Source organism: Oryzias latipes, chromosome 1, assembly GCF_002234675.1.
Source record: "Oryzias latipes chromosome 1, ASM223467v1".
Taxonomy (NCBI): domain Eukaryota; kingdom Metazoa; phylum Chordata; class Actinopteri; order Beloniformes; family Adrianichthyidae; genus Oryzias; species Oryzias latipes.
In genome coordinates, this window is record NC_019859.2 from 13,148,204 (window position 1) to 13,174,125 (window position 25,922).

At 39.4% G+C, this 25,922-nt stretch overlaps 4 protein-coding genes across 4 annotated transcripts; all 4 read left to right on the forward strand.

The window, feature by feature from the left end:
- Window positions 1-776: 776 nt before the first annotated feature.
- rhoh (ras homolog family member H) lies at window positions 777-4,281 on the forward strand. The gene is made up of 2 exons (XM_011475015.3): window positions 777-1,387; window positions 2,162-4,281. The coding sequence occupies exon 2, from the start codon at window positions 2,539-2,541 to the stop codon at window positions 3,127-3,129; it is 591 nt and encodes a 196-aa protein (XP_011473317.1). The 5' UTR covers window positions 777-1,387; window positions 2,162-2,538; the 3' UTR covers window positions 3,130-4,281.
- A 3,808-nt stretch (window positions 4,282-8,089) lies between these two features.
- On the forward strand, window positions 8,090-15,756 carry chrna9 (cholinergic receptor nicotinic alpha 9 subunit). The gene is made up of 7 exons (XM_023956601.1): window positions 8,090-8,298; window positions 8,473-8,618; window positions 10,663-10,817; window positions 10,943-11,123; window positions 13,219-13,570; window positions 14,818-15,407; window positions 15,485-15,756. The coding sequence occupies exons 1-7, from the start codon at window positions 8,253-8,255 to the stop codon at window positions 15,653-15,655; spliced, it is 1,641 nt and encodes a 546-aa protein (XP_023812369.1). The 5' UTR covers window positions 8,090-8,252; the 3' UTR covers window positions 15,656-15,756.
- A 1,943-nt stretch (window positions 15,757-17,699) lies between these two features.
- On the forward strand, window positions 17,700-19,762 carry LOC101167342 (GTPase IMAP family member 7). Its single transcript, XM_004065746.4, has 2 exons — window positions 17,700-17,780; window positions 17,861-19,762. Exons 1-2 carry the CDS (start codon window positions 17,738-17,740, stop codon window positions 19,432-19,434), a joined length of 1,617 nt encoding a protein of 538 aa, XP_004065794.2. The 5' UTR covers window positions 17,700-17,737; the 3' UTR covers window positions 19,435-19,762.
- Window positions 19,763-22,744: 2,982 nt separating this feature from the next.
- Window positions 22,745-25,126, forward strand: LOC101173366 (D(1) dopamine receptor-like). The gene has a single exon (XM_011475048.3). The coding sequence runs from the start codon at window positions 23,114-23,116 to the stop codon at window positions 24,485-24,487; it is 1,374 nt and encodes a 457-aa protein (XP_011473350.1). The 5' UTR covers window positions 22,745-23,113; the 3' UTR covers window positions 24,488-25,126.
- Window positions 25,127-25,922: the final 796 nt, after the last annotated feature.

The following is a 25,922-nucleotide window of genomic DNA, read 5'->3' on the forward strand; positions in this document are numbered from 1 at the left end:
ATTCCAAAATAGATCATTGAAATGTTTTTATTTTTGGCTTAAAGACAAATATTGGGAATGGGCTGCAGCTTGTTCAAAACTCAGCTGCACACCATTTAACCTGGTGTGCAGCTTTCCACTCGTTTTGAAATCTTCACACTGGCTCCCAGTCAGCTTTAGGATTGATTTTAAGATTCTATTTTTAGATTATGAAAGTCTTCTTTATTTTTTATTAGAATTGGTGTTAGCTCATGATCCACCCAGAGCCCTCAGGTCCTCAGGTGCAGGTCCACTGGAGGTTCCCAGAATCAGAACAAAAACCCACGGCGAGGCTGAATGTCGGCACCATGGGCCTCGCTTGAGGACGTGAGGATCTTATCTACTCTGGAGGTTTTTTGAAAAATGCAAAACCATCATGGTTTTGTTTAGCTTTTGCATACATTTACACTTCATCTTACCCATCAGCTCACGAGTTTACTCTGGTACATTTGATTTTCAGGATGTAAAACCTGACCAGTCTGAATTGAAATAAAAGAAATGTGATTTATCATTTTGTCATAAAAGGTCTTTTGTTATAACACAATACACACAAATGAACTGTGTAACGTTCATTTTATAGACATCTTTGTGGCCGAAAAAGTTAATGGGATTTAAAACCACTGATGGGAAATTCCTGCAGCTGCACTGACTTCTTTTTTTTTCACCATCTCAGGTTTGTATTGTGAGTAAAGGGAAGGTGCAAAAGATCTTAGGTGAAAGCTGAGGAGTACATAACACACCAAAGCCTTCAGAGCTGCAGCTGGCTACAACTTCTGATCCCGGCTTCTTCTGTCACAGATTATACTGCCTGCTTCAACCACACTGCTGCTTCACTTGTTCTTCCTGCACAGCTGCTCACATGCTTTTAGTCTGAAAGATGAAAAATAAGTCTGTATGCAGATGAACTTTAAAGCAAGAGACATAATTCCTTCCTTTTAGAATATATTTAAAATGGACGGTCAAATGAATCCTGGTTCCAAAAAATTAAACTCTTTAAGATCCGTCAATGAAGCAGGAGAGAGATGTGATGAAGCACAGCTGCTGTGGGGGAGGCGAGTGGTGGAGTCGGTGAGTCACACCTCCACACTCCTTCAAGCGGATGTGCTTTACTTGACTTTCTCGTGTTTTCTGACTTCCATCCCTCTGACTGCAGAGCTAAACCTTTCTGAAGGGGCCACCGTTTCTCTTTTTTTGAAGGTCTTTTTGGCTCAAATTACTGCAACTTTGACTGTGGCACTCAAAGTTGACCATAAAATAATCTCCATCATGCATAAATGAGCTGAATTTTGAGAGTTTGAAGTCTGTTTTTTTTCAACACAGTGAAGTCTTGAAGGCGGCAGTCAACATCCGCTTGATGAAGATTGAGACGGTAGGCCCAACTCCTTTGCTTTCTGTTCTTTCTCAGACCAATTCTGATCATTTTATGATTAACCTGCATTGAAATGTGTGGAAACGACACTCCTGACATATTTAAGCTCAATGTTTTGATTTGTTTGTCCTTTTTTAAAAAAAAAACTAAATAGTCATAAACCAGTTCATAAACAGTGAGTGGAATCTTCTTATAACGATTCTCGGCATCTCAAAATGGAGTTCCTTGTTTGGTTTTTAGAGGAACTGTGGAAACATCTCTCGATAACGTGTCCCACCTAAAAGAGGCAGAGTTTTCCATTCAGAAGACTTGTTTTTTATGGCGTGCGGTTTTTGGGGCTGTTTTGAGTAACTCCTACGATCAATTATGTTTTTGTGCAACAAAAAAATCAAAAAAACACCCAGATTTGGGTAAAAAGGCTTTATTATCGAGTGTTAGAAGACCATTACTGATCATTAGCTCGTGATGTAAATTGTAAAAGACAGACTTTTTAGATGAAACCCTCAGTTGGAAAGAGGTTCAAACTGAATTCTGGGGTACCCCTAATCATCTTACGAATTGAGCTTGTTAGGTTGTAACAGACCAAAACTCTGTACTGAATGGGCCCCATTATCTGCCATCTTTCTATGCTAGATTGTATGTTTGGCGGGTAATGTTCTAGTAGGGTGTAAAAAAACAAATTTATTTAAGAATTAATGTAAAATTCCAGTCAAAGATCTTTTATTTTCCAGACTAAATGGTGTTTTCTGTTTTGTTTTTTCTACCCCGGTACAGCCTCCTTCTCAACAGCAAATATTAGACCTGAAAGGACAGAACAACGATGCACAAAGCGACCATGGAGGAGTACCTGCACAGACCGGAGGGGCAGCAAACCAAGATGGCCTAAAGAACCTTCACAAAGTCTGGCCATTGGAGATGTGTTGACTCTACAAGTTTGGGACATTTTCAAGAATAGACGGGCACCGATCAGTTCAGCAGTAGTGTTGTCGCTTCCTTGAAACTGGTTTAAACATTTCCGGCTCAATAGAAATATCTGATGCTTGCATGCGGGAGCTCGGCACAAAACAAAGAGGGATTGCTTGAACAGAACGGAGAACCTTTTCTATAAAGAACCAGAGAAATCAGGAGGACTACGATAAACATCAGCAACAATGAATGGCTACGAGGCAGAAATGTCTGTGAAATGTGTTCTGGTTGGGGACTGTGCAGTTGGAAAGACAGCCTTGCTGGTCCGCTTCACCTCAGAGACCTTCCCTGACGCGTACATGCCCACAGTGTTTGATAACACCGGCGTGGAGGTGTACATGGATGGCGTCCAGATAAGCCTGGGCCTGTGGGACACTGCGGGCAGCGACAACCTCAAACAGATCCGACCGAGGTCATACCAGCAGGCCGATGTCGTCCTTATTTGCTTCTCCGTGGCGAACCATAATTCTCTAGCCAACATTCAACGTAAATGGATCGCGGAGGTTCGAGAAAACCTGCCCAAAGTCCCAGTGCTGATTGTTGCGACCCAGACAGACTTAAGGGAAATGGGCGCACACCGGGGTAGCTGCATCTCACCAGCCGCAGGAAAACAAGTCGCTCGTGACGTCCACGCTAAGGGCTATCTGGAGTGCTCTTCCTTGAGCAACCGTGGGGTGCAGCAGGTGTTTGAGTACGCCGTGCGGACAGTCTTCAACCAAGCCAGGAAACAAGCCAGGAGGCGCATATTTAACATAAACCAGTGCAAGATCTTTTGATCCTTGACCTCGACTTGATCAAGACATCATTGTCCTGATCTTTTAGACTGTCGTTTAAACTCACGTCTGTGAAGAATCTCAGTCATCCAGGTCATGTTTTTACAGGATTCTGGGCAACTGAAGCGCAACTCAACAGACTTTACAAGTCCAGAAGACACGTAGATGTGTGATATTTTGGATTTTATTGATGCTTAACTGTGTTACTTTTTGAGAAACATTTGTCAACACTCACAAGTCTTACAAACTCAGAATAGACTTTAAAAAGGGATCATGTGGATTTCTTACTGCTGCAAAAATCTGTAAAAGTTGTTTCTATTTAAGTTGTTTAGGAGAGCATATATGTTGTGATTTGCACATTTGTCTAAATCAAGTAGTTATTTCTTTATTAATAGACAAAGTGTGTGCCTTTGAATTTGTTCCTTGTGATTTCAACAGGGGGAAGTGATGCTCAGACTTAAAACTTTAGCCGTGGCAGATCAACATTAACAGTGTTTTCCCGTTTTCTAATAGACAAGTTTAATACGATGGAGTTGGAGTGAAAATGTATTTGTTTCAAAATCAAAACTGCAGGATTAAACATGTGTTTTCTTCGCATGTTGTTCTATTTTTCCCTGATACAACTGTGTTCATAAATCATTTGACGACCAAATTCATCTATCGGTATGAAGCCCATTGAGACAACTATTGCTGTAATATTGGGCTAAATTAATAAAATTGAATTGAATCTAAACAGGATATACAGAAAATGCAGAATATATATCGTCAAAATATTTAAATTATTATTTGCTTAAATCTTATTTGGTTAAATGTATTGGTGCTGTCATTACTGCGGTATAATAAGGCTGTATGCGAGTGACCAACAGACCACATCGAAACTTTTCCGGTGTCGTCTACGAAACTTTAAAAAATACGAATATTATTCAAGTTAAGTTTTTATGCAAACGTTGTCTATAAATAGCATGAAAGCTAAATTAAATGTTCCTAAAACAAAACCCTGAAGGGCATAAAACCACAAGTGACTCAAAATTTTGTGCATTATGAGTTTTTTGCAAATGATGTCCTTATATTTCCGAAAAAACCATGTTGTGCAACTTGATTGTGTGTTTTTACCTGTTTAAAAAAAGCAATTATTAAACAAGTCGTTATTTGCAATTTTCTTATCGTTTCGTTTTTGCCGCTACACAATTTCAAAATTTAGTTTACAAGAGTGATTAAATTATTACTAATTCAAAAGTAGTTACTGTTGGACTTTTTGTAATGAAGTTTTCTTTTTTTTGTGTGTTTTTACTTTGTTTTTTTAATCTTATTTCTAGAATTTTAGCTTCAGATGGTTTGGCAAAAATAATTTAACCTGTTAGGAAACATTATACGCAAACACATATGTTATGTTATTATTACATTATTATTATTACATAATAACATTACGCACATAATTTCCATTTGTTACGTTGATTTATTTTTTCTGAATGAACACTTATGGATGAAAGTAGTGCCTTAAATCGTCATGAATAGTTATGTAGTAACATTCAGCTAAATAAAAAGTATTGATAGAGGATTTGTATCAGATAGTTCTTGCAGTTGCTGGCTGGACTTGTTTGCTGTTTACTATGTTTTTACCATGTTTTAAGGAAGACTATTTTCCGAACAGTTGAAAGTTGAACAGCTGAAAACTGTATACTTAGTTGATAACACCTCACTTAAAAGCCTTTGCACTATGATTGATATGCACTAAACATAGATTATTTTAGTTCCTACCAAACCTTATGATGAAAAATTCCTAATTAATTAAATAAAGGTAAAAAAATATTATTTTCTTTGCCTTTAGCATATTTTAACATAGCAATAATAGATGGTGCAACTCAAAAGTTAAAAAAGTTCCTTCTCCTGCTCTTTCTTGGCGTAACCTTCTTTTTGTGGTGTTGAGAGTTCTGAGGATGAGAGGCTCCATACTTTTAAAGAATATGTTGAAGAATACCTAACCACATCCCAGTGTGCAAAAGCGCACACATTTACATGAAACATCATGAAAGCATCTTTAACATCTACGTGTTCCCACATTTTACAAACTAAATTTTATATCTTTTGATTTTCTGCACATATGTCCAGCAAACTAATGTGATAACCTGAACAGCAGAGGAACTGCGCTGAAGCTTAATAATTGAAGCAGAAAAATGCGACAGGAATTTAACAACTCCTAAAAAACTAAAAGAAAAGTAAAGATAAAATTGACATTAATGTGTTTTTAAAGTCAACAAAAACCTGTTGAGTTTAGAGCTGCCCAAGTAGAAAAAAATAATAAAAATAATCTAATAATCTTTTGTTACAGGTAACAAAGAGAAATGTTGAACTTTGACTGTGCAGCGTGTTTCATTCTGTGCTGTGGTCATGTCTTTTTGTGCCTCCGTGTGCGCTTCGCCACAGCTACCACAACGCCTCATCCTCATGTCTCCGTCTCACAGAGACAGACACACTAGTGGTGTGCACAGCCGTACGAGACGAGCCACTTCACAGTTAGTGGTAGTTGGTGTGCTCACTCCTGCCTCTGGAGATTTTTGAAGGTTGAAGTAAAGAGAAAAGCGGGGGGTAAAAACTAAAATGCAGACATTTTGAATGGGGTTCACAGCAGCAGTCGCAGCCAATCATATTAAAAATTGACTTACCAGTGCAGCTACTTTTGCTTTTCTGTTGTTATGCACGAATGTTACACTTTAACTTTAATATATGAGTAGTGCTCAGCGCCTCACTGGCCTCAGTGGGGTAAATATTCACGGTAAAGATCCTTTTTTTTTTAAACTTTCTTGTTTCTTCTCATTTGCTCTTGTAAAAGGCCACCCTCAAGGAGGGACTTCTGTCCTGCACTGATCATCTCTGCACCCATATTTACAGATGGTACCAGAGTGGAGATTTTTTTGACGTTCAGTCTTTCTGTTGTGAAGACCAGAAATAGTTCACTGATCACATTTTAATATCTTGTATGAGCTTCCTCAAACTTTATTGCTTTCATTTATGTTTTTCTTTTCAAACTATTAAATTGGGATTTGAAATTCAAAGGAAAAAAAAAAAGAATTTCAGAGTGTTTTAAGACCATTTTGTTTTGTTTGAGAAATGAAACATCGTTACATTTTTCTCTGGGATCAGCAGGAAAAAAAAGTTCCGTAGTTTGAAAATGGCTTTTTTTTTACATCCTACTGACACATCAGATTAAGATAAACAATATCAAGATAAACAGCTTTTTTTTATCAACCTACTGAGCAGCTTCTCATCTGTTTTTGGTTCTTCTATAAAGCTTTGGTCTTTAAACTGCATGCAGGTGTAATCGATGCTCTGTAAATAAACCACAAATGAAGAATATGCTTCACCAGCTGCATCATCTGCTGCTTTGACTGCAAGAATTGCACTTAACAAGCTTGCAGTTTTAAATATTTGAGGATATAATTCTATCAGATGACATCTTAGCTGATGTGAGCTGTCCAAGATAAAAGTACCAGATAAAAGTACAAGATAAAAAATACCAGAAATCTTCTAGTTTTTGCTCAAAATAATGCTTTAGAAAGCTCAACCGTGTGCATTTAAATAAAAACAAAACACAGGCGCTTTAAAAAGGATAATATAGGCATTATATGGACATATAGATGCATTTCTTTCTCATTGCTTTGGTTTTTCTCAGTTTGTAAAACTCAAGTGAAACTAGTTCAAACAGGGGTGTCTTTTTGTGCCTGCAGGGGAAGTCAATATGTCAGGGTGCTTGGCGTGCTCATGCAGACATTGGACTCAAGTCACAGCCCAATGATAAAAGATCCAGTCAACAGATGCCTCATAAACTCATTAAGGGGAGATGTCATTCACTCCAGCATTGATTTAGGGGAAAAATGCTTTGCTTATTGGGAAAATGAAAAATAAATGCTCTGTTTTTCATTTAAGGGACTGGGATGAAACAAAATACTGAATGTTGCAACAATACTGCAGTGTGCTTCACACACGCACTTTCAAAACTCACACACATCTGTTTCTTTCTTCTAAACATTTATCTCAAAATCTCAATCTTACTATTTCGCAACATAGCAGATGTTCAAAGTGCGTTCTCTTTGAGTGAAATGCATGTAGGGACATTTTTAGACAACAGTGCTTCGCCTGTGTTTTATTCTGAAAGGGTTTTTTTTTGTACGTTCAATCTCACACATGCACACTCACAGACACCCAGGAAACACCTGTCCTGTGCGAGCTCAGAACCACAGAAACTGCCTGACACATTAACACTTTACATCAAAACGTGCAGTTTTCTGCAGAACCAGAGACCTTTGTCGATACATTTTCTTATTTCATGTTTGAAAAATAGTATCAGCCATCTGTCATGTATTTTTGAAAATAGTGCTAAATCTCTTTATTTCATTGAGGTTGGCCTGTGAAACATCCACTTTGCTCCTAATTTAAAATCAATGTACTAGGAGCAAAATAAAATGTTTGTCTTGCATTTTTACATCTTAAAATCCTATTTTTCTTTGTGTAATGTGGATTTCTAGAAGATGAGATCATGTGTCAGTGGGATTTCTTTTTAAATATAATTAAGTTAAATTGAACGAGACAAAAGAAAATAATATTCTTCACAATGTTAAAATAAAATGTGGAATAGTGTTTATATTTCTGAAACAGTTTAATTTAGTTGAAGCAGGACATGGATGCATAAAGGTACATCAATGGTGACTTTGTTCATTTGGAATAATTCCTCATTTGTGATTTTCACATGTGCGGTCCAGCTGAGAACGGGTGTGTGTCTGTCACACAAGTGGATAGCACGGCCAGGATCACATTTCACCCAGTGACACTGTGCAATGTGATACAAGAAGCAAACCTGTGTTCCAGTGCATGTGTGCTCCGCTCAGGTCCAGTTCCAGAGTAGCAATTACACTCACAGACAGGAGAGACCTGCTACTAACAGCTAGCAATGCATTCAGAGCTTCTGACAGGATGTTAGACTTGGAGAATGTTCTGTGGTCTGGGCTGGCTCAGCCTATGCAGAGCAAAAAAGAAGATCAGAATCAAATGATGCCCCAAATGTGGACTCGGGCTTTTTCAGACTCTGCCTGGCTGAATAATTGATCCCACGGCTGGTGACTTACAAAAAAATGAAGAGGGCAGCACTGATGGTTTGGATCAGCCTTTTAGTGCAAGGTTTGTTTTGAATATTAAACCGATTTGGTGCAATGAGGAAAACATAAAGTTTGTCTTACAGAAATCAAGTCAGCTTTGACTCGTTTTTGTTGTTGCAAGTTTTTTGTTAACATTTAAAGCTTGTAATTTCTTTTTGTGTGTTTCATCTATCTTGCAATGTCCTCTTGCCCTCAGTGTCCCACTGTGCTCAGGGTCACTATGCCCGCAAACTTCTGAAAGACTTGATGGAGGACTATTCCAGCGACCTGAGACCTGTGGAGGACACGGACGAAGCTCTCAATGTCTCCCTGCAGATCACACTGTCACAGATCAAAGATATGGTGAGTAGAGAGGATGCTTAGACATGCAGTATCACTCAACACAAAACCACACTAGGGTACATCACTGTAACGAGACTTTGGGTTGTCCACTATATAATGACGTGTGCACCTGACTAGTGCCTGTCCACATTTCTTATGTTTGCAATAAGATTAAAAAAGTCAGAATGAAATACATAAAAGGCAAGATGTCCGTGTGAGCATTTGACTCAGCTAACATAATAAAAATCCATAAAACACATCTAGGAAGCTCTTTTAAAAAGAATAAAAAACAAATTCAAAACTACACATTGAGAAAGACCGTGGGCTGTTGGGGACTATAAACAAAAATTTCCAAAATACTTCTTATATTTTACAGTTAATTACTTTCCGTATTTTGTTTTGTTGAGAACAAAGCATTACAAACAAATTTACAAGCATTTTATTTAAATAAAGTTTGATTTGATTTGATAGTCTGTGTGATCAATACAGTCATTCTTAAAAACGGTCTTAAAAATTAATCAAATAAACAAAAACACGATTTTTACATATTTCTCAGTGTTACAACGTGTTTGGATGTACATGGAGCTAATATCCTGGCATTGCTAAATGTTTTTTAGACCAATTAGGTGAAACTGGATAACTTCTCATGACACACATGACCATCTCTCAGGGGTGAAAAACACTGTCTTAAGGAAATGTATAAGCTATTTTTTTAGTGTTGTAAAAATGATTTTCAAAACAAAATGCAAAGAAAAAAATTATTTATTTATTTGTAGGTAAACCTTTCTTTAAATAATCTGTTTTGTTGATGTTTTTACCCAAATCAACTCCTGACATTGACACATGCCTCCATCTTTTGTTTTCATTGTTAATTATCTTAGAAGAAACAACAGATTAGTAACATCTACACTTATGCAATGCTATATTGTGGAAGAATGGTAGAGAAGAGCTGCATCGGAATTAATAAGCAAATGTTTTTATGCTCAAAACAAAAAAAATTCAGTCAAAATAGAAAAAAATACACAAAAAAGCATAATCAAACAAAAAAAACTCCCAAAAATATACTAGTACTTGTTAGGTTTGAAAAACGAGTGCAGAGGAAACCCAGAGTCTCGTTTGGACAGAGAAAAGTAAAATGGAGACAATATCAATTATGCCTAAAAGCCTATTTAAAGAAAACCTAAAAGCCAAATCACCTGTCAAGCACAAAGACTGTGAAGTGTTCGTGTGGGGCTTTATCTAACCACACGGCCTGCGTATCTCTGAGTTTTTGAAGCAACCATTTGGCCATCAAAGTATCTCAGAGGGTAAATGCGAAGCCGTCTGACCTCCAAATATTTCAACATCAACCAATACCCACAAACTTTAATGTTATAAAAGTTTTAAGTCGCACAGAAGAGGCCAATGTTCCTGTGTGTTGATGTCAGGGTCTGATACCATCAAACAGGAAACAACTGGGGGTGGGGGGATGGATTTTTTTTGGGGTTTTTATTTTCCTCAAAGTTTTGTCTTGGTTTTTCCTCAAAGAAATACAAAATATGTTAAACCCAAAACCCTAAGTTGGATTTACTTTGTATTTCATCTAATGATGCAGAGAACAAACTAATAAAGCAGCTGAAAAACAATAAAATACCAAAAATGTATATGTTATTATTGGATGTTTTAATAAACTGAAAATTCTGACACAACTGCCTGCTTGTCACTTGGTTCATGTTGCTCCTTTTTTATTATCTATTAACACTTGCGCTTTCCTAGGCACTTTAACATTGGGAGTTGGGTCATCTAGACCCACTAGACAGTGCTCTGAACCTTTTTTTTTCAATGATTTGTGATCTTCACTGGTGTCCATGGATTACATGAAATCTTTCCACCTTTATCCACCTTTGTCATGGTAGGGAGAACACGTCAATGTAAGGGTGGGGTCATCTAAGATAGCACAAGGGTTAAGGATTTTTTTTCATTTTCAAAATGTAAGGCTTTACTTTCTATTTTGTGACTTAAAACTGTTTTAGAAAGCTGTACGATGTCCACATTTTTATAACTTCCACTTTGTGACTTTTTGAAGGATGAGAGGAACCAGGTCTTGACCACCTACCTGTGGATCAGACAGGTCTGGCATGACGCATACCTGAAGTGGGACAAGGAAGACTACGACGACTTAGAGATGATAAACATCCCCAGTGACCGGGTGTGGAAGCCAGACATTGTCCTTTACAACAAGTAAGTGGAGTAACCAGAGAGGAGAGACAAAGACTTAAAGATGTAGATGAATAAATGAAGTACATACAATTAAAATGGAATGAGAGCTTAAAGATTTCCAACAGTTTTTTTTTTGGTGTCTGCAGAGCAGATGAGGAGTCCTCAGGCCCGTCTACCACTAACGTGAAGCTGCGGTATAATGGGGAGATCGTCTGGGACTCTCCAGCCATCACTAAGAGCTCATGTGTGGTGGACGTGTCCTACTTTCCCTTTGACTGGCAATCGTGCAATCTCACCTTTGGATCCTGGACCTACAATGGAAATCAGGTGTGTTCGAACACAAAAGGAATATATAAAATAAAACCACATCAGATACAGTGGTGGAAAAAATTGTTGGTACCCCTCATTTAAAGAAAGAAAGTCCACAATGCTCACTGAAATGACTTGAAATGTTCAAAAGTAACAATAAATTAAAATGTATTGAAAAATAAATCATCAAAATCAGCCATTACTTTTGAGTTGTTGATTAACAGAATTATAAAAAAAAAAAACCTAATGAAATGGGGCTGGACAAAAATGATGGTACCTCCATAAAAGACTGAGAACTAATTGCCCAGGGGGTCATGATGAACTCAGGTATGTCCTTTAATTGACATCACAGCTGTTTTCAAACCCATAATCAGTCAGTCTGCCTATTAAAAGGGAGTCAAATAGTCCCGTTGCTGTTTGGGTAAAAGGTGTGTACCCCACAGAACATGGACAATAGAAAGCAAAGGAGAGAATTGCCCCAGGACATTAGAAACAAAATTATAGACAAACATCGTAAAGGGAAAGGCTATAAAACCATCTCTAAGCAGCTTGAAGTTCCTGTGACAACAGTGGCACATATTATTCAGAAGTTTAACACCCACAGGACAGTAGCCAACCTCCCTGGACGTTCCCGGAAGAGGAAAATTGATGACAAATTGAGGAGACAGATAGTTGGAAGTGTATCCAAAGAACCCAGAACAACCTCCAAAGACATTAAAGGTGAACTCCTAGATCAAGGTACATCAGTGTCAGATCGCACCAGTCGTCGTTGTTTGAGCCAGAGTGGACTTCATGGAAGATGACCAAAGAAAACACCACTGTTGAAAGGAAATCATATAAAAGCGAGACTGGAATTTGCAAAAATGGATGTTGACAAGCCACAAAGCCTCTGGGAAAATTTCCTTTGGACAGATGAGACAAAACTGGAGCTTTTTGGTAAGGCACATCAGCTCTATGTTTGTAGACTCAAAAATGAAGCATACAACAAAAAGAACACTGTCCCTACTGTGAAACATGGAGGAGGCTCAGTTCTGTTTTGGGGCTGCTTTGCTGCATCTGCCACAGGGTGTCTTGAAGTTGTGCAAGGTAAAATGAAATCTCAAGATTATCAAGGCATTCTGGATAGAAATGTGCTACCTAGGGTCAGAAAGATTGGTCTCAGTCGCAGGTCATGGGTCTTCCAATAGGACAACGATCCAAAACACACAGCCAAAAACCCCCAAGAATGGCTAAGAGAAAAGCGTTGGACTATTCTGAAGTGGCCTTCTATGAGCCCAGATCTGAATCCCATTGAACATTTGTGGAAGGAGCTGAAACATGCCATTTGGAGAAGACACCCATCAAACCTGAGACAACTGGAGCAGTTTGCTCATGAGGAGTGGGCCGAAATACCTGTGGACAGGTGCAGAAGGCTCATTGACAAATACAGAAACCGTTTAATTGCAGTGATTGCCTCAAATGGTTGTGCAACAAAATATTAAGTCATGAGTACCATCATTTTTGTCCAGCCCTATTTCATTAGTTTTTTTTTTTTTAATAATTCTGTTAATCAACAACTCAAAAGTAATGGCTGATTTTGATGATTTATTTTTCAATAAATTTTAATTTATTGTTACTTTTGAACATTTCAAGTCATTTCAGTGAGCATTGTGGACTTTCTTTCTTTAACTGAGGGGTACCAACAATTTAGTCCGCCACTGTAATGCACAATACTTCAAATTTTCAAACATTTTAGATAAACTGTTTCTCTGGTTTAAAAAAGCTTAATGGTTAGAAGCAAACGCTTTTTGTAGAAAATGATGTCTTCCTCAGGAGGAAGCCATGAGCATAGATGATTTATTTTTTGATAACAAGGCAGTATATTTTTAAAATAAAAATTGCCATCAAGACAATGATATGGATGAGATTTATAATCAGAAAACTTTATTTAATTGAGAGAAAGAACAGAGGTATTTTTATGTCATATAATTTGCCCTTTTTTCATGTTGACCAAAAACTATGTTACTGTGTTAATTATGCTGATAGTTTAGAGATACTGGGGGGGGGGGGGTTTCTTATAATTGCTACATTTTAATCATTTTTATCTTGTTTACCCATAATGCTCGGCTCACAGGTGGACATCAGTTTGGGCATGGACAGTGGTGACCTGTCTGACTTTGTGGAGAATGTGGAGTGGGAGTGTCACGGCATGCCAGCAGTTAGAAATGTCATGATGTACGGCTGCTGCTCGGATCCTTACACAGAAATCACCTACACGCTGCTGCTGAAGCGCAGATCCTCTTTCTACATCTTCAACCTCCTCCTGCCCTGCTTCCTCATCTCCTTCCTCGCTCCGTTGGGCTTCTACCTGCCGGCCGATTCTGGAGAGAAGGTGTCCTTGGGGGTGACGGTGCTGCTGGCGCTCACCGTCTTCCAGCTGTTGGTGGCTGAGAGCATGCCTCCTGCAGAAAGCATGCCTTACATAGGTCTGCGCTATTCTCAGACTTTAGTCTATACAATAAGAGGATTACAAGATATTTGGGGTGTAACGATTCCCATATTTTACTATATCGATTGAAATTGATTAATTTAATTTTTTAATGATTTCATAATGGTACATGTCAATTCAAATCGATTAACAACTTTCCTCAGACAGATTGATCTGATTGGATTGTAGGAACATAAATTAATTAATCAATCAGGTTGATTAATTGTTACACTCCTAAAAGTCTACCTGATCTGTCTGATCCTTTTTATTATTTTCTAAAGGTGGTAAGATTTTCTCCATCTTCTGTCTAAAATAAAATTGTAGAACCATATAATATTGTTCCAGTGTAGTATTTGCTTGCAGGGAACTCTGCCTGCAGTTTAAATGGCAATATATGTTTGTTTTTTTAACAAAACAGTTTTTTTGGATTACAGTTTATAATAAAGAAACATATTTGTACAACAGATTTTAAACTGTAAATAAATAGAAAGGTGGCTTGAAGATAGTTTTAAAACAAATTTGTGAATCAAGCACTTTTATTTTAGTTGGCATTAATTTATTTCATTTTATTTACATTTTTACAATTAAAGGAATGGGCATCCTGCACAGTTAGCGCTAATCTTCTGCAAGTTAAAGTATTTTGTGGCCTCCATTAAAACACTATTAATCCTCGCTTAGAAGTTAGTTCTTTAATATTAAATGTGTTCAGATTTGTAGCAGTAGTCCACATGGAGCTCTGTTGATGTAATCTCAATTTCATAAAGCCTTGACTTAGAAATCATGAATTTTTATGTCCCTGCCATGAAAGTATTTGGAGAAATCCTTCATGTAACTAATTTACAATTTTTGGAAGTTATCACCATTCAAACTTTTTTTTAGTTCAATGTATTTTGATTTTATAATGTTATAAAGAATTTTGTTGTGTTTTCCAATTAGACAAATGCAAAACAGACTGTATCTCCTTTGAAAAGAGAAGATAGCTAATTTTTTAGAGCCTTTTTCTGGTTTCATTGACAGCAAGAGAGTCTGCTTTGGAGAGTTTTGGGATAAGTGGTAAATAATAAAGCTCACAACAGCTGTAACTACTCAGTGTAACCTATTTACTTTAATATGTAAAATAAAAGTATAACCTTTTAATTTACTTACCAACAGAAAAAAAATGTCTAACTTGTTTTGCAATTTTGGATTTTCCTCTTTTCAACAGTTTTCTTCCATTTTTAATTATTTTTTAATCTTCTCTCATAGGGAAGTACTACATCGCCACCATGACTATGATCACAGCATCCACATCCCTTACCATCTTCATCATGAACATTCATTTCTGTGGAGCCGAGGCCAAACCAGTCCCTCACTGGGCAAAGGTTCTGATAATCGACTACATGTCAAAGATTTTCTTTGTTTACGAAGTGGGGGAGAACTGCACCACACCGGAGAGTAAGAGGACCCCCTTGTACCCAGAAGAACCCATGGGTGTTGAGAGTGTCTACTATGATGACTGTTGCCATGACAGCTTCCTCCATCACGACAGCAATCCTCACAAGTACAGCCTGCAGCATCACCAACATCACAAAGGGCAGGCAAACGGCAGCATTAATGGCTGCCATCACCATCGCAGCAACCAGAACAAGAACACAGCCAGGCTGGGGAGAGGCGAGAGCAATCAAGACTGCACGCAGCACTACCACCGCATCCCAAGAGGAGAGATGGACTACCAGGCCTCTCCAAAGCCCAGAAACCACCTGAATGGGGGGATTAAAGAGCGGATTCTGTACCCCCCAGAGAAGCACCATGATCAGTCCTGCCCCTGCTGCTGCCCCTGCCTTCAGTACAAACAGGTGAGACCACTTCCCATCTCATTTTTGCTCAGTTGTTCCTAGAACGGCTTGTTTTAACGTACCCGTCTGATCTCCAGCTGGTGAAGAACATCCAGTACATTGCCAACTGCTTCCGGGAGCAGAGAGCGACATGTATCAAGGTAGCAGAATGGAAGAAGGTTGCCAAGGTGATGGACAGGTTCTTCATGTGGATATTTTTCTTCATGGTCTTCCTCATGAGCATCCTCATCATCGCCAAGGCATCCTGACAACTCTGTCATCTTTACGCTGACACCAGTCTCACAGCTTCCCCTGACCTTCACTTTTACAACATCAAGTTTGGTCTGCAATTAAACTGTTTTCAGATCTGTGTTGTTTAAGTGACTGTTATTTTTCTGACAAAATTCCGGTAAACAAGGCACTTCTTTAACCACAAACCCACTCAGAAATCCCCCCTTACAGTCTCTTAGGGAAGGGAGGTAATGTCAGGAGTTTCTGCTCATGTCACAGAGCTGCGGAGCCGTAAGACAATCTAGACCTTTCCTTGAACATGCAAGGGCTCTCCATTATTGATTAGCAAACAGCAAAACAACCAGCAATAGGGGTAATGTTTCTGATGTCAGGTTTTAAGCATCCAGATGAGGAGTTTAAACAGTTTTTGTGCATTTAAACAGTATTTGTGCATTTATCAGCAAAACAAGCCCCCAGTTTTCTGATAAGAAAGACAAAAAAAACGCTTGATCGATTGGAGGGAAAAGGTCACTGATCTGGTGAAAAACGTGGACAAATTCTGATCAACACAAAGTATTTGGGGGCTTTGATTGTGAAAAAGGACATAAAAAGCTTTTCAAGAGGACTTTCACTCACAGATGAAGTTAACAAACATGACAGACCTCATCTTTTCAATCGGGGCAACTTACAGTATCAGGGACTTCCAAATCCTTTTTTCCCTCACATTGTATGCAAATATAGATAGTGACAATGACACACTTAAAAAAGTACTTGCACTTTGGCACAACTGAGTGAAATCACTCAAAATATTGGACTTTGACATGGTTTCTTTAAATAAAAAATGGCTTTTTCAGCAGTTGTGCTTTACATTTAAAGATAATTCTGTTTTCTTTTGGGATACTCAAAGATAAAGGGAAGTGAATTTTGCAATCTGCAAAACAAAGATCCACAGAACAGAGTAGTAAAAGTATTCTTTTGACGTTGCAGTAGTCACAAAAGCCACCAGGGGGCAGTGTTAAAGTCGAATTAAGGTTCTGGCTCATTGAGTTAGGGTACTTTTATCTAAATGATGCAACAAAAATTATGTCCGAAGTAAAAAAATAGAATAGAATACAAAAAAGAATACAACTTTGAGAGTAAAATTCAAAAGTAATTTATATCTGAAATTTCTCTGATTGATGGATATTTCCTTTGAAAAGAAAACTTGATAAAACAACATAAAATAGTAGGCGGTGATTGAACAAAATCTTAACTGGACTCTGAAATCATTAAAATCAAAGCAAAACACTAATAATTCTGAATGCAAGTTAAGATGAAAAGCGTAAATCTTCCTGTTCCAAAGCTCTTCTCTTTGACTTTATTTCTTAATATTTTATGCATGAAGAAAAATGCAAACAAAACCCCACTAGGCTTCCCAGCAAAAGTATCAAAGAAAGATTAAAGAGTAAATCCCACTTTTCTGATACAATCAACTTGACAACAACAGTTGTGTCACCAGACTGTCTAAAGTCTGAGCACACCATGATAAAAACTGGCTACAACTTGTCGGACTGATCCAGTGGACCAACCACTGTCTTCATCTTTTGTGAACTGAAGTCTGCAATCTGATTTCCAAATTAAAATGAAGTCAGAGCAAGTTTAAAAGGATGCAACTATTGTGCAGAGTGGTTTTCTTTAATTCGTTTATCCCTTTTATGCGTTTATCCCTTTTATGGTCAAAGAGCTGCAGACGGTTCATTATCCTCAGCCTGGATTATTGATCCATATGTGGTTTCTGTAGAACTAATCAGCTCACACTTTCATGATAAAGAGACTGAAGAGTCAGATCATTGTTAGTCTGTTGAAATCTGATCCCAGCTGAAGGACAAACATCCCCCGGGTATTGATCAGAACTCGGCTGGAGCGTGTTTTCTCAGAAACAGAGAAAACACGCTCAGAGACGGACTATTGGGCCACACGTGCCCCAAGATAGACGTTTGGAGCCAGATGATGATGATGACGGTTAGAGTTCAGAGGAGCTATTACATGTGACATGATGGAACACACCCACTACCACTGCACGTATTTACTTGAAAGTCGTCCTCTGCTCCCAGTTTGTGGAGAACGGGATCAAAAACAACATGGCATCAATTACCAAGCAGCTTTCCTCAATAAACTGTGCAGGTCAGACTCAACACTTTGATTGTTTCTGTCATTATTGTTTTGTTGTCCTCTCTTTTTACATTTTGTTTTTTTTTTCTCAGGAAAGAGAGCCACCCCCTCCTCTACTGTGATCAGGCTGGTTTTACTGGGGAAGACAGGCAGCGGCAAAAGCTCCACGGCCAACACCATCTTAGGCCGCAAAGTCTTAGATTTGAAGGTCAGCAGTGCCTCGGCCGGACAGCGTTGTCACAGGGCAAGTGGAGAATTTCGCGGGCGACAGCTGCTAATCCTTGACACCCCAGGGTTGTTTGACACCAAACAGACTCAACAAGAGGTACTGAGGGAGCTGAGGAGGAGCGTTAGCCTGCTTTTCCCTGGGCCCCATGCCTTCCTCATCATCATTCCGATTGGGAGGTTCACTCAGGATGAGAGAGAGGCAGTGCAGCAGATCAAGAATGCAATGGGTTCCCATGCTTTGAGCTTCTCCGTGGTGATTTTTACTCATGGAGACCGTCTGGAAGAGGACACGTCTGTGAAGGAGTGTATGATCGACCAAAGCAAGGAACTTGCTGAGCTGGTGGCCGGATGTGGGGGGAGGTACTGCGTGTTCAACAATCAGAACCACAAGGACAGGGAACAAGTGACCGAGCTGCTCGGCTTGCTGGATGGTCTGATGCAAGGCAACGGCGAAAGCTACTATAACAGCAAAATGCTGCAGAAAACAGAGGAAGATTTGGCTCATCAGCTGCGGGAGGGGAGGAGGCTGCTGTTTGAGAAAGATGAACTCTTAAGAAAGAAGCACATGGAAGCTGTGAAAGTGAGGTATGAGAAGGAGCTGGAGAAAGTTCATCAGAAAACCCAGGCCGAGCTGGTGGAGCTGAAGAAAAAACAGGAGCTGGAGAAGGAGAAAGAGGAGAAGCTGGCAAAAGATCGCGAGGAAGCTTTGAAGCGAGACATAGAGGTCAAGAAGTCACAGGAAGTAGCAAAACTGATGGAGATAGAAAAGAAGAAGAGAGAAGCTCTCCAAGAAAGACTCGACAGAGTGAATAAAATGTTAGACGATCAACTGAAGCACGAGGAAAAGATGAAACAGTCGATGGAGGAGAAGATCCAAAGAAACAAAGAGGAGTACAGAAAGAAAGAGAAGGAGATGGAGCTTCAGTGGAAACAGATAGAGCAAGCCATCAGACAGAGAGAACAAATGGAGCGAGATGTGTTGCAGAAAGAGCTGGACAACCTCATCCTGAGCCTGGAGGTGCTGGGCAGGAACGAGGAGGACAGGAAGAAGGAAATCGAGGACAAGCTGCGACGAGAAAGGGAGGACAATAAGAGGGAAATCGCCGTGCAAATGGAGCAGCTGAGAGCCGAGAAACGGAAAACGGAGGCTCTGAAGCAAGAGTTAAGACTGATGGAGGCCAAGATGGAGCAGCAAAAATGGAATGAAGAAAACCTCAAGAGGCTGCTGCAGGAGAGTCTGCAAAACGAGAGGGAACGGTTTGACAGCCACATGTTCCTGTTGAGGGATCAGTGTGGGGAGATATGTGCATTTAATGGGCAGATTTCTGTGGAGAAGAGCTGCACTGGGATGAATGTGACTGGATACGTGCAGGAGATGGGGCTGCTGGGGCTGAACATGGCTCTGGAGAAGATAGGATCTCCGTGCTGCATTCAATGACATCATGGGAATTCTTCTGAATGTAAATTTTTCTTCAGTGCCAACAAGTGGAGTCGTGATTTCATCCTAAATTTATAAACATTTCGTAAGCCAGGAAAAAAGAGAAAATGTTAAAGTTTTTTTTTAAATCATTTTATTTGTAACAGAGAAGTAATTCCTGTGCATGGCCTAAATAAACAAATGCACAAATTCTCTCAATGATGATGGAAGTAATCTGATAATCATCTCCCTGCCCTCTGTCCTGTACGGCCGACTCTGCCTCTATCATCTAAATCTCTACTGTAAACTAAACCCTGTTGTCATGAATAAAGAGGAATTACGGCTGGAGGGCTGTTTCACTTTTTCTCACCGACAGTGTGACCTCAGCTGTGCCATCTGGTTGTGTTCTCAGAGGAAACGTGGGGTTTTATCCCAGCAATCATGACTTAAACTGCGATTGCGCTCATCTTTCAGAGCATTAATAATGTTCTTTCTTTTTGACAGACGGTTTCCTGCTTTGGAAATACAATCCACTTGAATCAAAAGGGTGTGAGACTGCATAGATATATATGTTTTTTTTTATTGGATCGACAAAAATACATATGTACACACACATACAGCAAAAGATTTCCAGAGTCACCAATCATTGGTGTTCTGCTTTTAGGCACCAAGACTATTAATCTTTGAATAGTACCTCTCTGGATTCATGACTTCAAGTTTTTTTCTTGGAAAGTGGCCACATTTCCTTTCATTTTCAGTCTGCTCCTGTTAAGATAACAGTTAGAAGACCATTGTGTTTTTTTCTTTTTCTTTCTTTGCTTCTCTTAAGCTCCTTAACACTGACCCGTGAATCATTCAAGCATTAATAGGGGCATGTACTTCAAAGGATTTGCACACCACACTTTCTAAGGACTGCCACTTCGTCTTTTGTCCTCTGCCCCCCCATTTTCTCTGATTTTTTAAGAACCTGTTGAGCAACATAATGAGAAACACATTCTTTCTTCGAAAAGCAGTTTGGAGACCACCCTGTGGTGGTGCAAAAGGATTGTTCCGTGTCTGTCAGACTGTGATCTCTATGGTACAGTAGGATCAACAATAAAAAAACTGGGTCTAAGTATCAACTCTTGCAATAAGCAGACAGTTACAAGTCAACAAAAATTTATTTTTTTCTACTAAGCTGTGATGTAATTCATAATTATATCTTTTGTGTCTTTTTGTCTGCACTGAATAAAAAAGATAATAATCATTTTGACAGACTTACATTATAATGGAAAAAGAAGAATAAAAAATCTAGTACTTTTCCATGGATGTTTAGCCCAGGGCTCTGCAACATTTAACAGTAAAGGTCCATTTGGGCCTGTTTCTTACTGATCAAACCCTAATTGAAGCCATAAAGTGTTACTTCAGTCTTTAAGAAAATTTAGAACATATCTTTTTTGTAATAATTAGGACTTACATGAGTGTCACCACACAAAATGTTGAACTTTTAGAATTTGAAGCTAGAGAGAGCGTCACCGATGTAATTTCTATGGCCAGGTAGAAAAGTTGCTCGTGAAGTTATTCAAAACACTAAACCATGTCAACCGACGCATTAAACTATTGATCATCGCACTTCTTGAAAGTCCTTTGTTAATGATCTCCCTACCATGACAAAGGTGGATAAAGGTGGAAAGATTTCATGTAATCCATGGACACCAGTGAAGATCACAAATCATTGAAGAAAAAAGGTTCAGAGCACTGCCTGGTGGGTCTAGATGACCCAACTCCCAATGTAAAAGTGCCTTGGATAGCACAAGGGGTATAAATCATCTAGGTGTTTTTTTTTGTGCTGTCCCAAGTGTTCCAATTACCACGGGCACCACTGTCACCAGTATTATATCATGTTCCTAGCACTGCACTTTTCTGGACTGAGAGGTCTGAGGTCTTTCCAGGTATCTGTAGCAGCCACTCCTCCAGCTTGGGGGTTACTGCCCTGAGTGCTCCAATTACCACAGGCACCACTGACAGTAGAAAATGTGTATAAAAAATATTTAATATTTTTGGCAACTCCCCTCTGGATAGCTACTAACAAAATTCTGCAGCATACGGTAATCTGAGCTTTAAATTCATACAACAAACTGAGTAAGAAAGGATCAGATTTTTACCCAAAGTTTGCTTAGTTTTTGAAGTCTGTGCATTCTGAAGGAAGTGTAGAGCAGACACAGCCTCTTCATGTCAGCAGGAATGTAAAAACCTTTACATAGTTTATTTTACTTCTAGCTTCACCTCATTCGTAAATATAAATTGGCCTAATCTAAATTAAATCAATGCTCATTTATTGACCCTTGCTTTTTAGAAATAGCTGTTTTATTTTTTTTCAGCCAAAGAGCTTCTATTGAGGGACAAGAGCCACATGCGACTCTGGAGCTTCAGGTTCCAGACTCCTGGTTAAGCCACTTGGAGGCAAAGTTTAGGGGAAAAACAAGAACCATGATAATACTTCAGTAAGGAGATTTTCTTACAAGCAAATTTGATCTTATTAGACTAAACTAAAAAAGTGACATCGAAACAATTTTTCCCCATTGTAAAATAGTTCCACAAAGATTTCTAGACCATAACTTAAACATTCCCCTTATTTGTAAGAATATGTTCAGTTTTCTTGGTTTGTTTTTCTTTAACTTACAAGATTTTATGTTCTTTATCCACAAGCAAACAGGTTTGAGTTGACTCACTTTTTAAAAACTAAATCCAGGCTCAATCTGCTCCATGTTCCTTATTTTGTCACTTAATTGTTATATCCAGTTCAAGCTTTTCATTATTAACAATTTGATATTGGGAAAAATATATAATTGTATTTATTACATTTAGTCTTCTTCTACAATGCTCTGTTTTCAAGCATTTGGATCACCACACTAGCACAGCATGAAAAATATGAGAAGACTAAATGATTTTTAAAGATTTTGAGTCACATGTATCAGTGTAAATTCAAAACTACTAATGCAAAAAAAAAAAGCTAATATGTGACCAAGCTATGAACCTTTATGAATTTAAACACTTATTGCTTTAGGAAGAAGAAGACTTTTTTGAAAGTTTTTGCAACATGTCAAATGAGACAAAACAGACAAAACAAGATTTTCTCTTACAATCTACAAGCTGTGCCTGTGTCATAAATTATAAAATGTTAATAAAATATTGGCTTCTAAGTATTCCTATAATAAAAAAGGAAGTAGGAAAATGTACAATTTGTCCCACTGTGAATGTTTCAATGTTTCAAATTTTGGAGATAAAAACACAATATTAAAATGTGATTTTTTTGGGGTCAGTTTTCGAGTTATTGTTCGAGTGCAGTTAACTTCTAAACAGACTCAGATCATAAAAGTTCGCTTCACGTGAACTTCAACGAGTAAAAAACTGAACAGGATTAGCACGTTTCTATAATCTGAACCATGATGAAGCTTCACGAGGACAGAGGATGGATAATCTGGCCTGAAGAGATGTGAAATGTTCTGATCAAAACCCTCACTGCATAACTGTCGGCTTCTTCAGGTGACCGGATTGTCTCGTGTGTGTGCGCGTGCATGCGTGTGTGTATGAGTTGTCAGCTGATGCGCATGGTCCTCAGTAAATCATAATCTGCTGTGCGCTCGGAGCTCCGGCGCAGATCAGCCTGAGCATCTAATGCGCGTCCAGTCCGACATGTGGCCGCGCGCATGACCCGGCTATGAGTAACACCACCGCCTTGGTGCAGGTTGGAACTGCCAGCCCAGTGGAGCTGCCGGCGCACCGAGCCTTGACCGGCTGCGTCTTGGCTCTGCTCATCATTTGGACACTTTTAGGGAACTTCACTGTGTGCGCCGCCGTTTCCCGCTACCGCCATCTGCGCGCCAAGGTGACCAACATTTTCATCGTGTCTTTGGCTCTGTCGGATCTCCTAGTCGCCGTGCTGGTGATGCCATGGAAAGCTGTAGCCGAAGTGGCCGGATTCTGGCCGTTTGGAAGCTTCTGCAAGACCTGGCTGGCCTGCGACATCATGTGCTCCACTGCCTCCATCCTCAACCTGTGCGTCATCAGCGTGGATAGATACTGGGCCATTTCCAACCCGTTCCGTTACGAGAGGAGCATGAACAAGAAGGTGGCGTTCGTCATGATTGGGATGACCTGGACTGTTTCCTTGGTGATCTCTTTTGTCCCGGTGCAGCTGGACTGGCACCGGGCGGAGATCGGTGACCTGAGCGGTCAGGGTTTGATGCCACTGGGTAAAAGCGCAGATGGGAGCTGCGACTCCAGCCTGAGCCGCACTTACGCCATCTCCTCCTCCCTCATTAGCTTCTACATCCCTGTTGTTATAATGATTATCACATACACCCGCATCTACCGGATAGCCCAGACTCAGATCAGAGTGATCTCCTCCTTGGAGCGAGCTGCGGAGCACGCGCAGAGCTGCAGATCTCACATCCCTGAATTATTTCCCCACATGTGCACCGAACTTGGAGCGAATGGAAACTCCTATCAGTCCCGCATAAGTCTTCAAGCAGACTCTCCCTGTCCCAGGCAGTCCCACAGCGAGCTCAAAGTCTCCATCAGGAAAGAGACAAAGGTGTTGAAAACTCTCAGCATCATCATGGGTGTCTTTGTTTGTTGTTGGCTTCCATTCTTCATCCTTAATTGCGCTCAGCCCTTCTGTCCGGGGCCCCGAGCTCCAGGAGCCCACCGGGGGCCTTATTGCGTCAGCGAAAAAACATTCGATGTGTTTGTGTGGATCGGATGGAGCAACTCTTCCCTCAATCCAGTCATTTACGCGTTTAACGCGGACTTCAGGGACGCCTTCCTGCGCCTGCTGCGCTGCCGCGGACGCGGCTTTTTGGCTGTGGTGAGCGCAGCGGTGGAGACCATGTTTGCAAGCAACGACACAGGACATCACAGGCGGGAAAGCTCTCTGGTGACCAAGCTGAGCGTCTCCACAAACGCCAGAGGAAGCCAGGACAGCGGGAACACCACGGTGGCTGTGTTTTACCACAGAGGGGCTTTATCAGAGCAAATTCTAGATACCGAGGAGCGATTTGAAGAAGACAAAAGGACAAAGATTCCCAAATAAAAAGAGATTTATCGCTGCGCAATACTGATGGACTACATTCTTTTGGGATTATTGGTCATGTTTGACAAACATTATCAACTACTTTCAAGAGTTTTCAACCAAATAATTTGACAAAGTAAAGCTTCTCATAGCCAAATACGCAGATGTGCACCAAAGGCGGCTAAGACCAAACCCCACAAATCATCCATGACCATGTATGTAGATGTTCTTGCAGAAGTTGTAACTTTTCCTTGTGAAAAGTCAATTCCAGTTCGATCACATTAGATCTCACATTTAAGACGAATGCACTAATTATTTAAGAGAGAAACATGTGAGACATGATAAACCAAGGTTTTGATATGATGGAGTGCTGTCCTGAATAAAATTTAGAATTTAAGACGTCTGACTTTTTCTAAATCTCTGTTTCAAAAAAAAAAAGATTGTTGGATGTCCAGTTATTCATTTTTCACCTTATATTTTGAGCTCGATCAACTCTTCTCCTTGAGTAACCCTCATGACCACACCTCCCCCCTGCTGCGTGGATCAAAGACTCAATCAAAAAACTCCTGCAGGCCCCCCTTAGCGTTACACAGCACTTTTACTTGCCTTGTTTTGCTGACTGCAATTACATTGTCAGGGAGCAGGATTCAAAAATAAAAGAGGAACATAATTAAACTAGTGACATGGACTATAAAAATAATAATAAAATATTGATTGTAACCTCAAATTAATTATTTGTGGCCATTAATTAGCATTTTGTGCACAAATTGGCATTTTGTGCGCACAAAATAATATTTAGTGACCAAAAACTGGCGTCATGAGCATTTTGTGAGCACACAAGCATTTTGTGCACACGAACTAGTATTTGGGCACAAATTAGCAATTGCTGACCATTAGCAATTAACACAAAAAGACATAAAATAGCTTTGGTTTTTCCTTTGTCAATAAATTCTCAGTCACCCAACATGTCACCCAATTTACTTTCTTAACAATCACAAAAGAATACCACAAACATATTGTATTACATTATAAATACCTTTACTGGAAAAAAAAAAACAGTAAATCGTTGAACAAATAATAAGAATAGTAATTACTATTAAAACCTATACCTAATGAATCACCATCTAAAACTAAAAACAGTTGTATTGATTTAACTGTTCTTCTATGTATTCATCAGAGGCTAAAGTTTCTTTGAATCGCTAGAAATAGGATTACATAAGTCACTCCCATTAGTGCACTTCTTTTTTCCCCATCTATACACTAAAAGGAACAAACATTAATAATTTCTAGCTTAAGGTTTGCTCCTGTGAAAGATGCCCTGACCAGTGAGAACACGAAAGCTTTTATGCTGACAACCCTCAAAACCACCAGAAGTGACTCCGCAGAGAGGCTGCTGCAGGGAAGAAGGCACAAAAGTAAAGACCTCAGAACTTGCTGTGTGGAAAACTCCATGTCC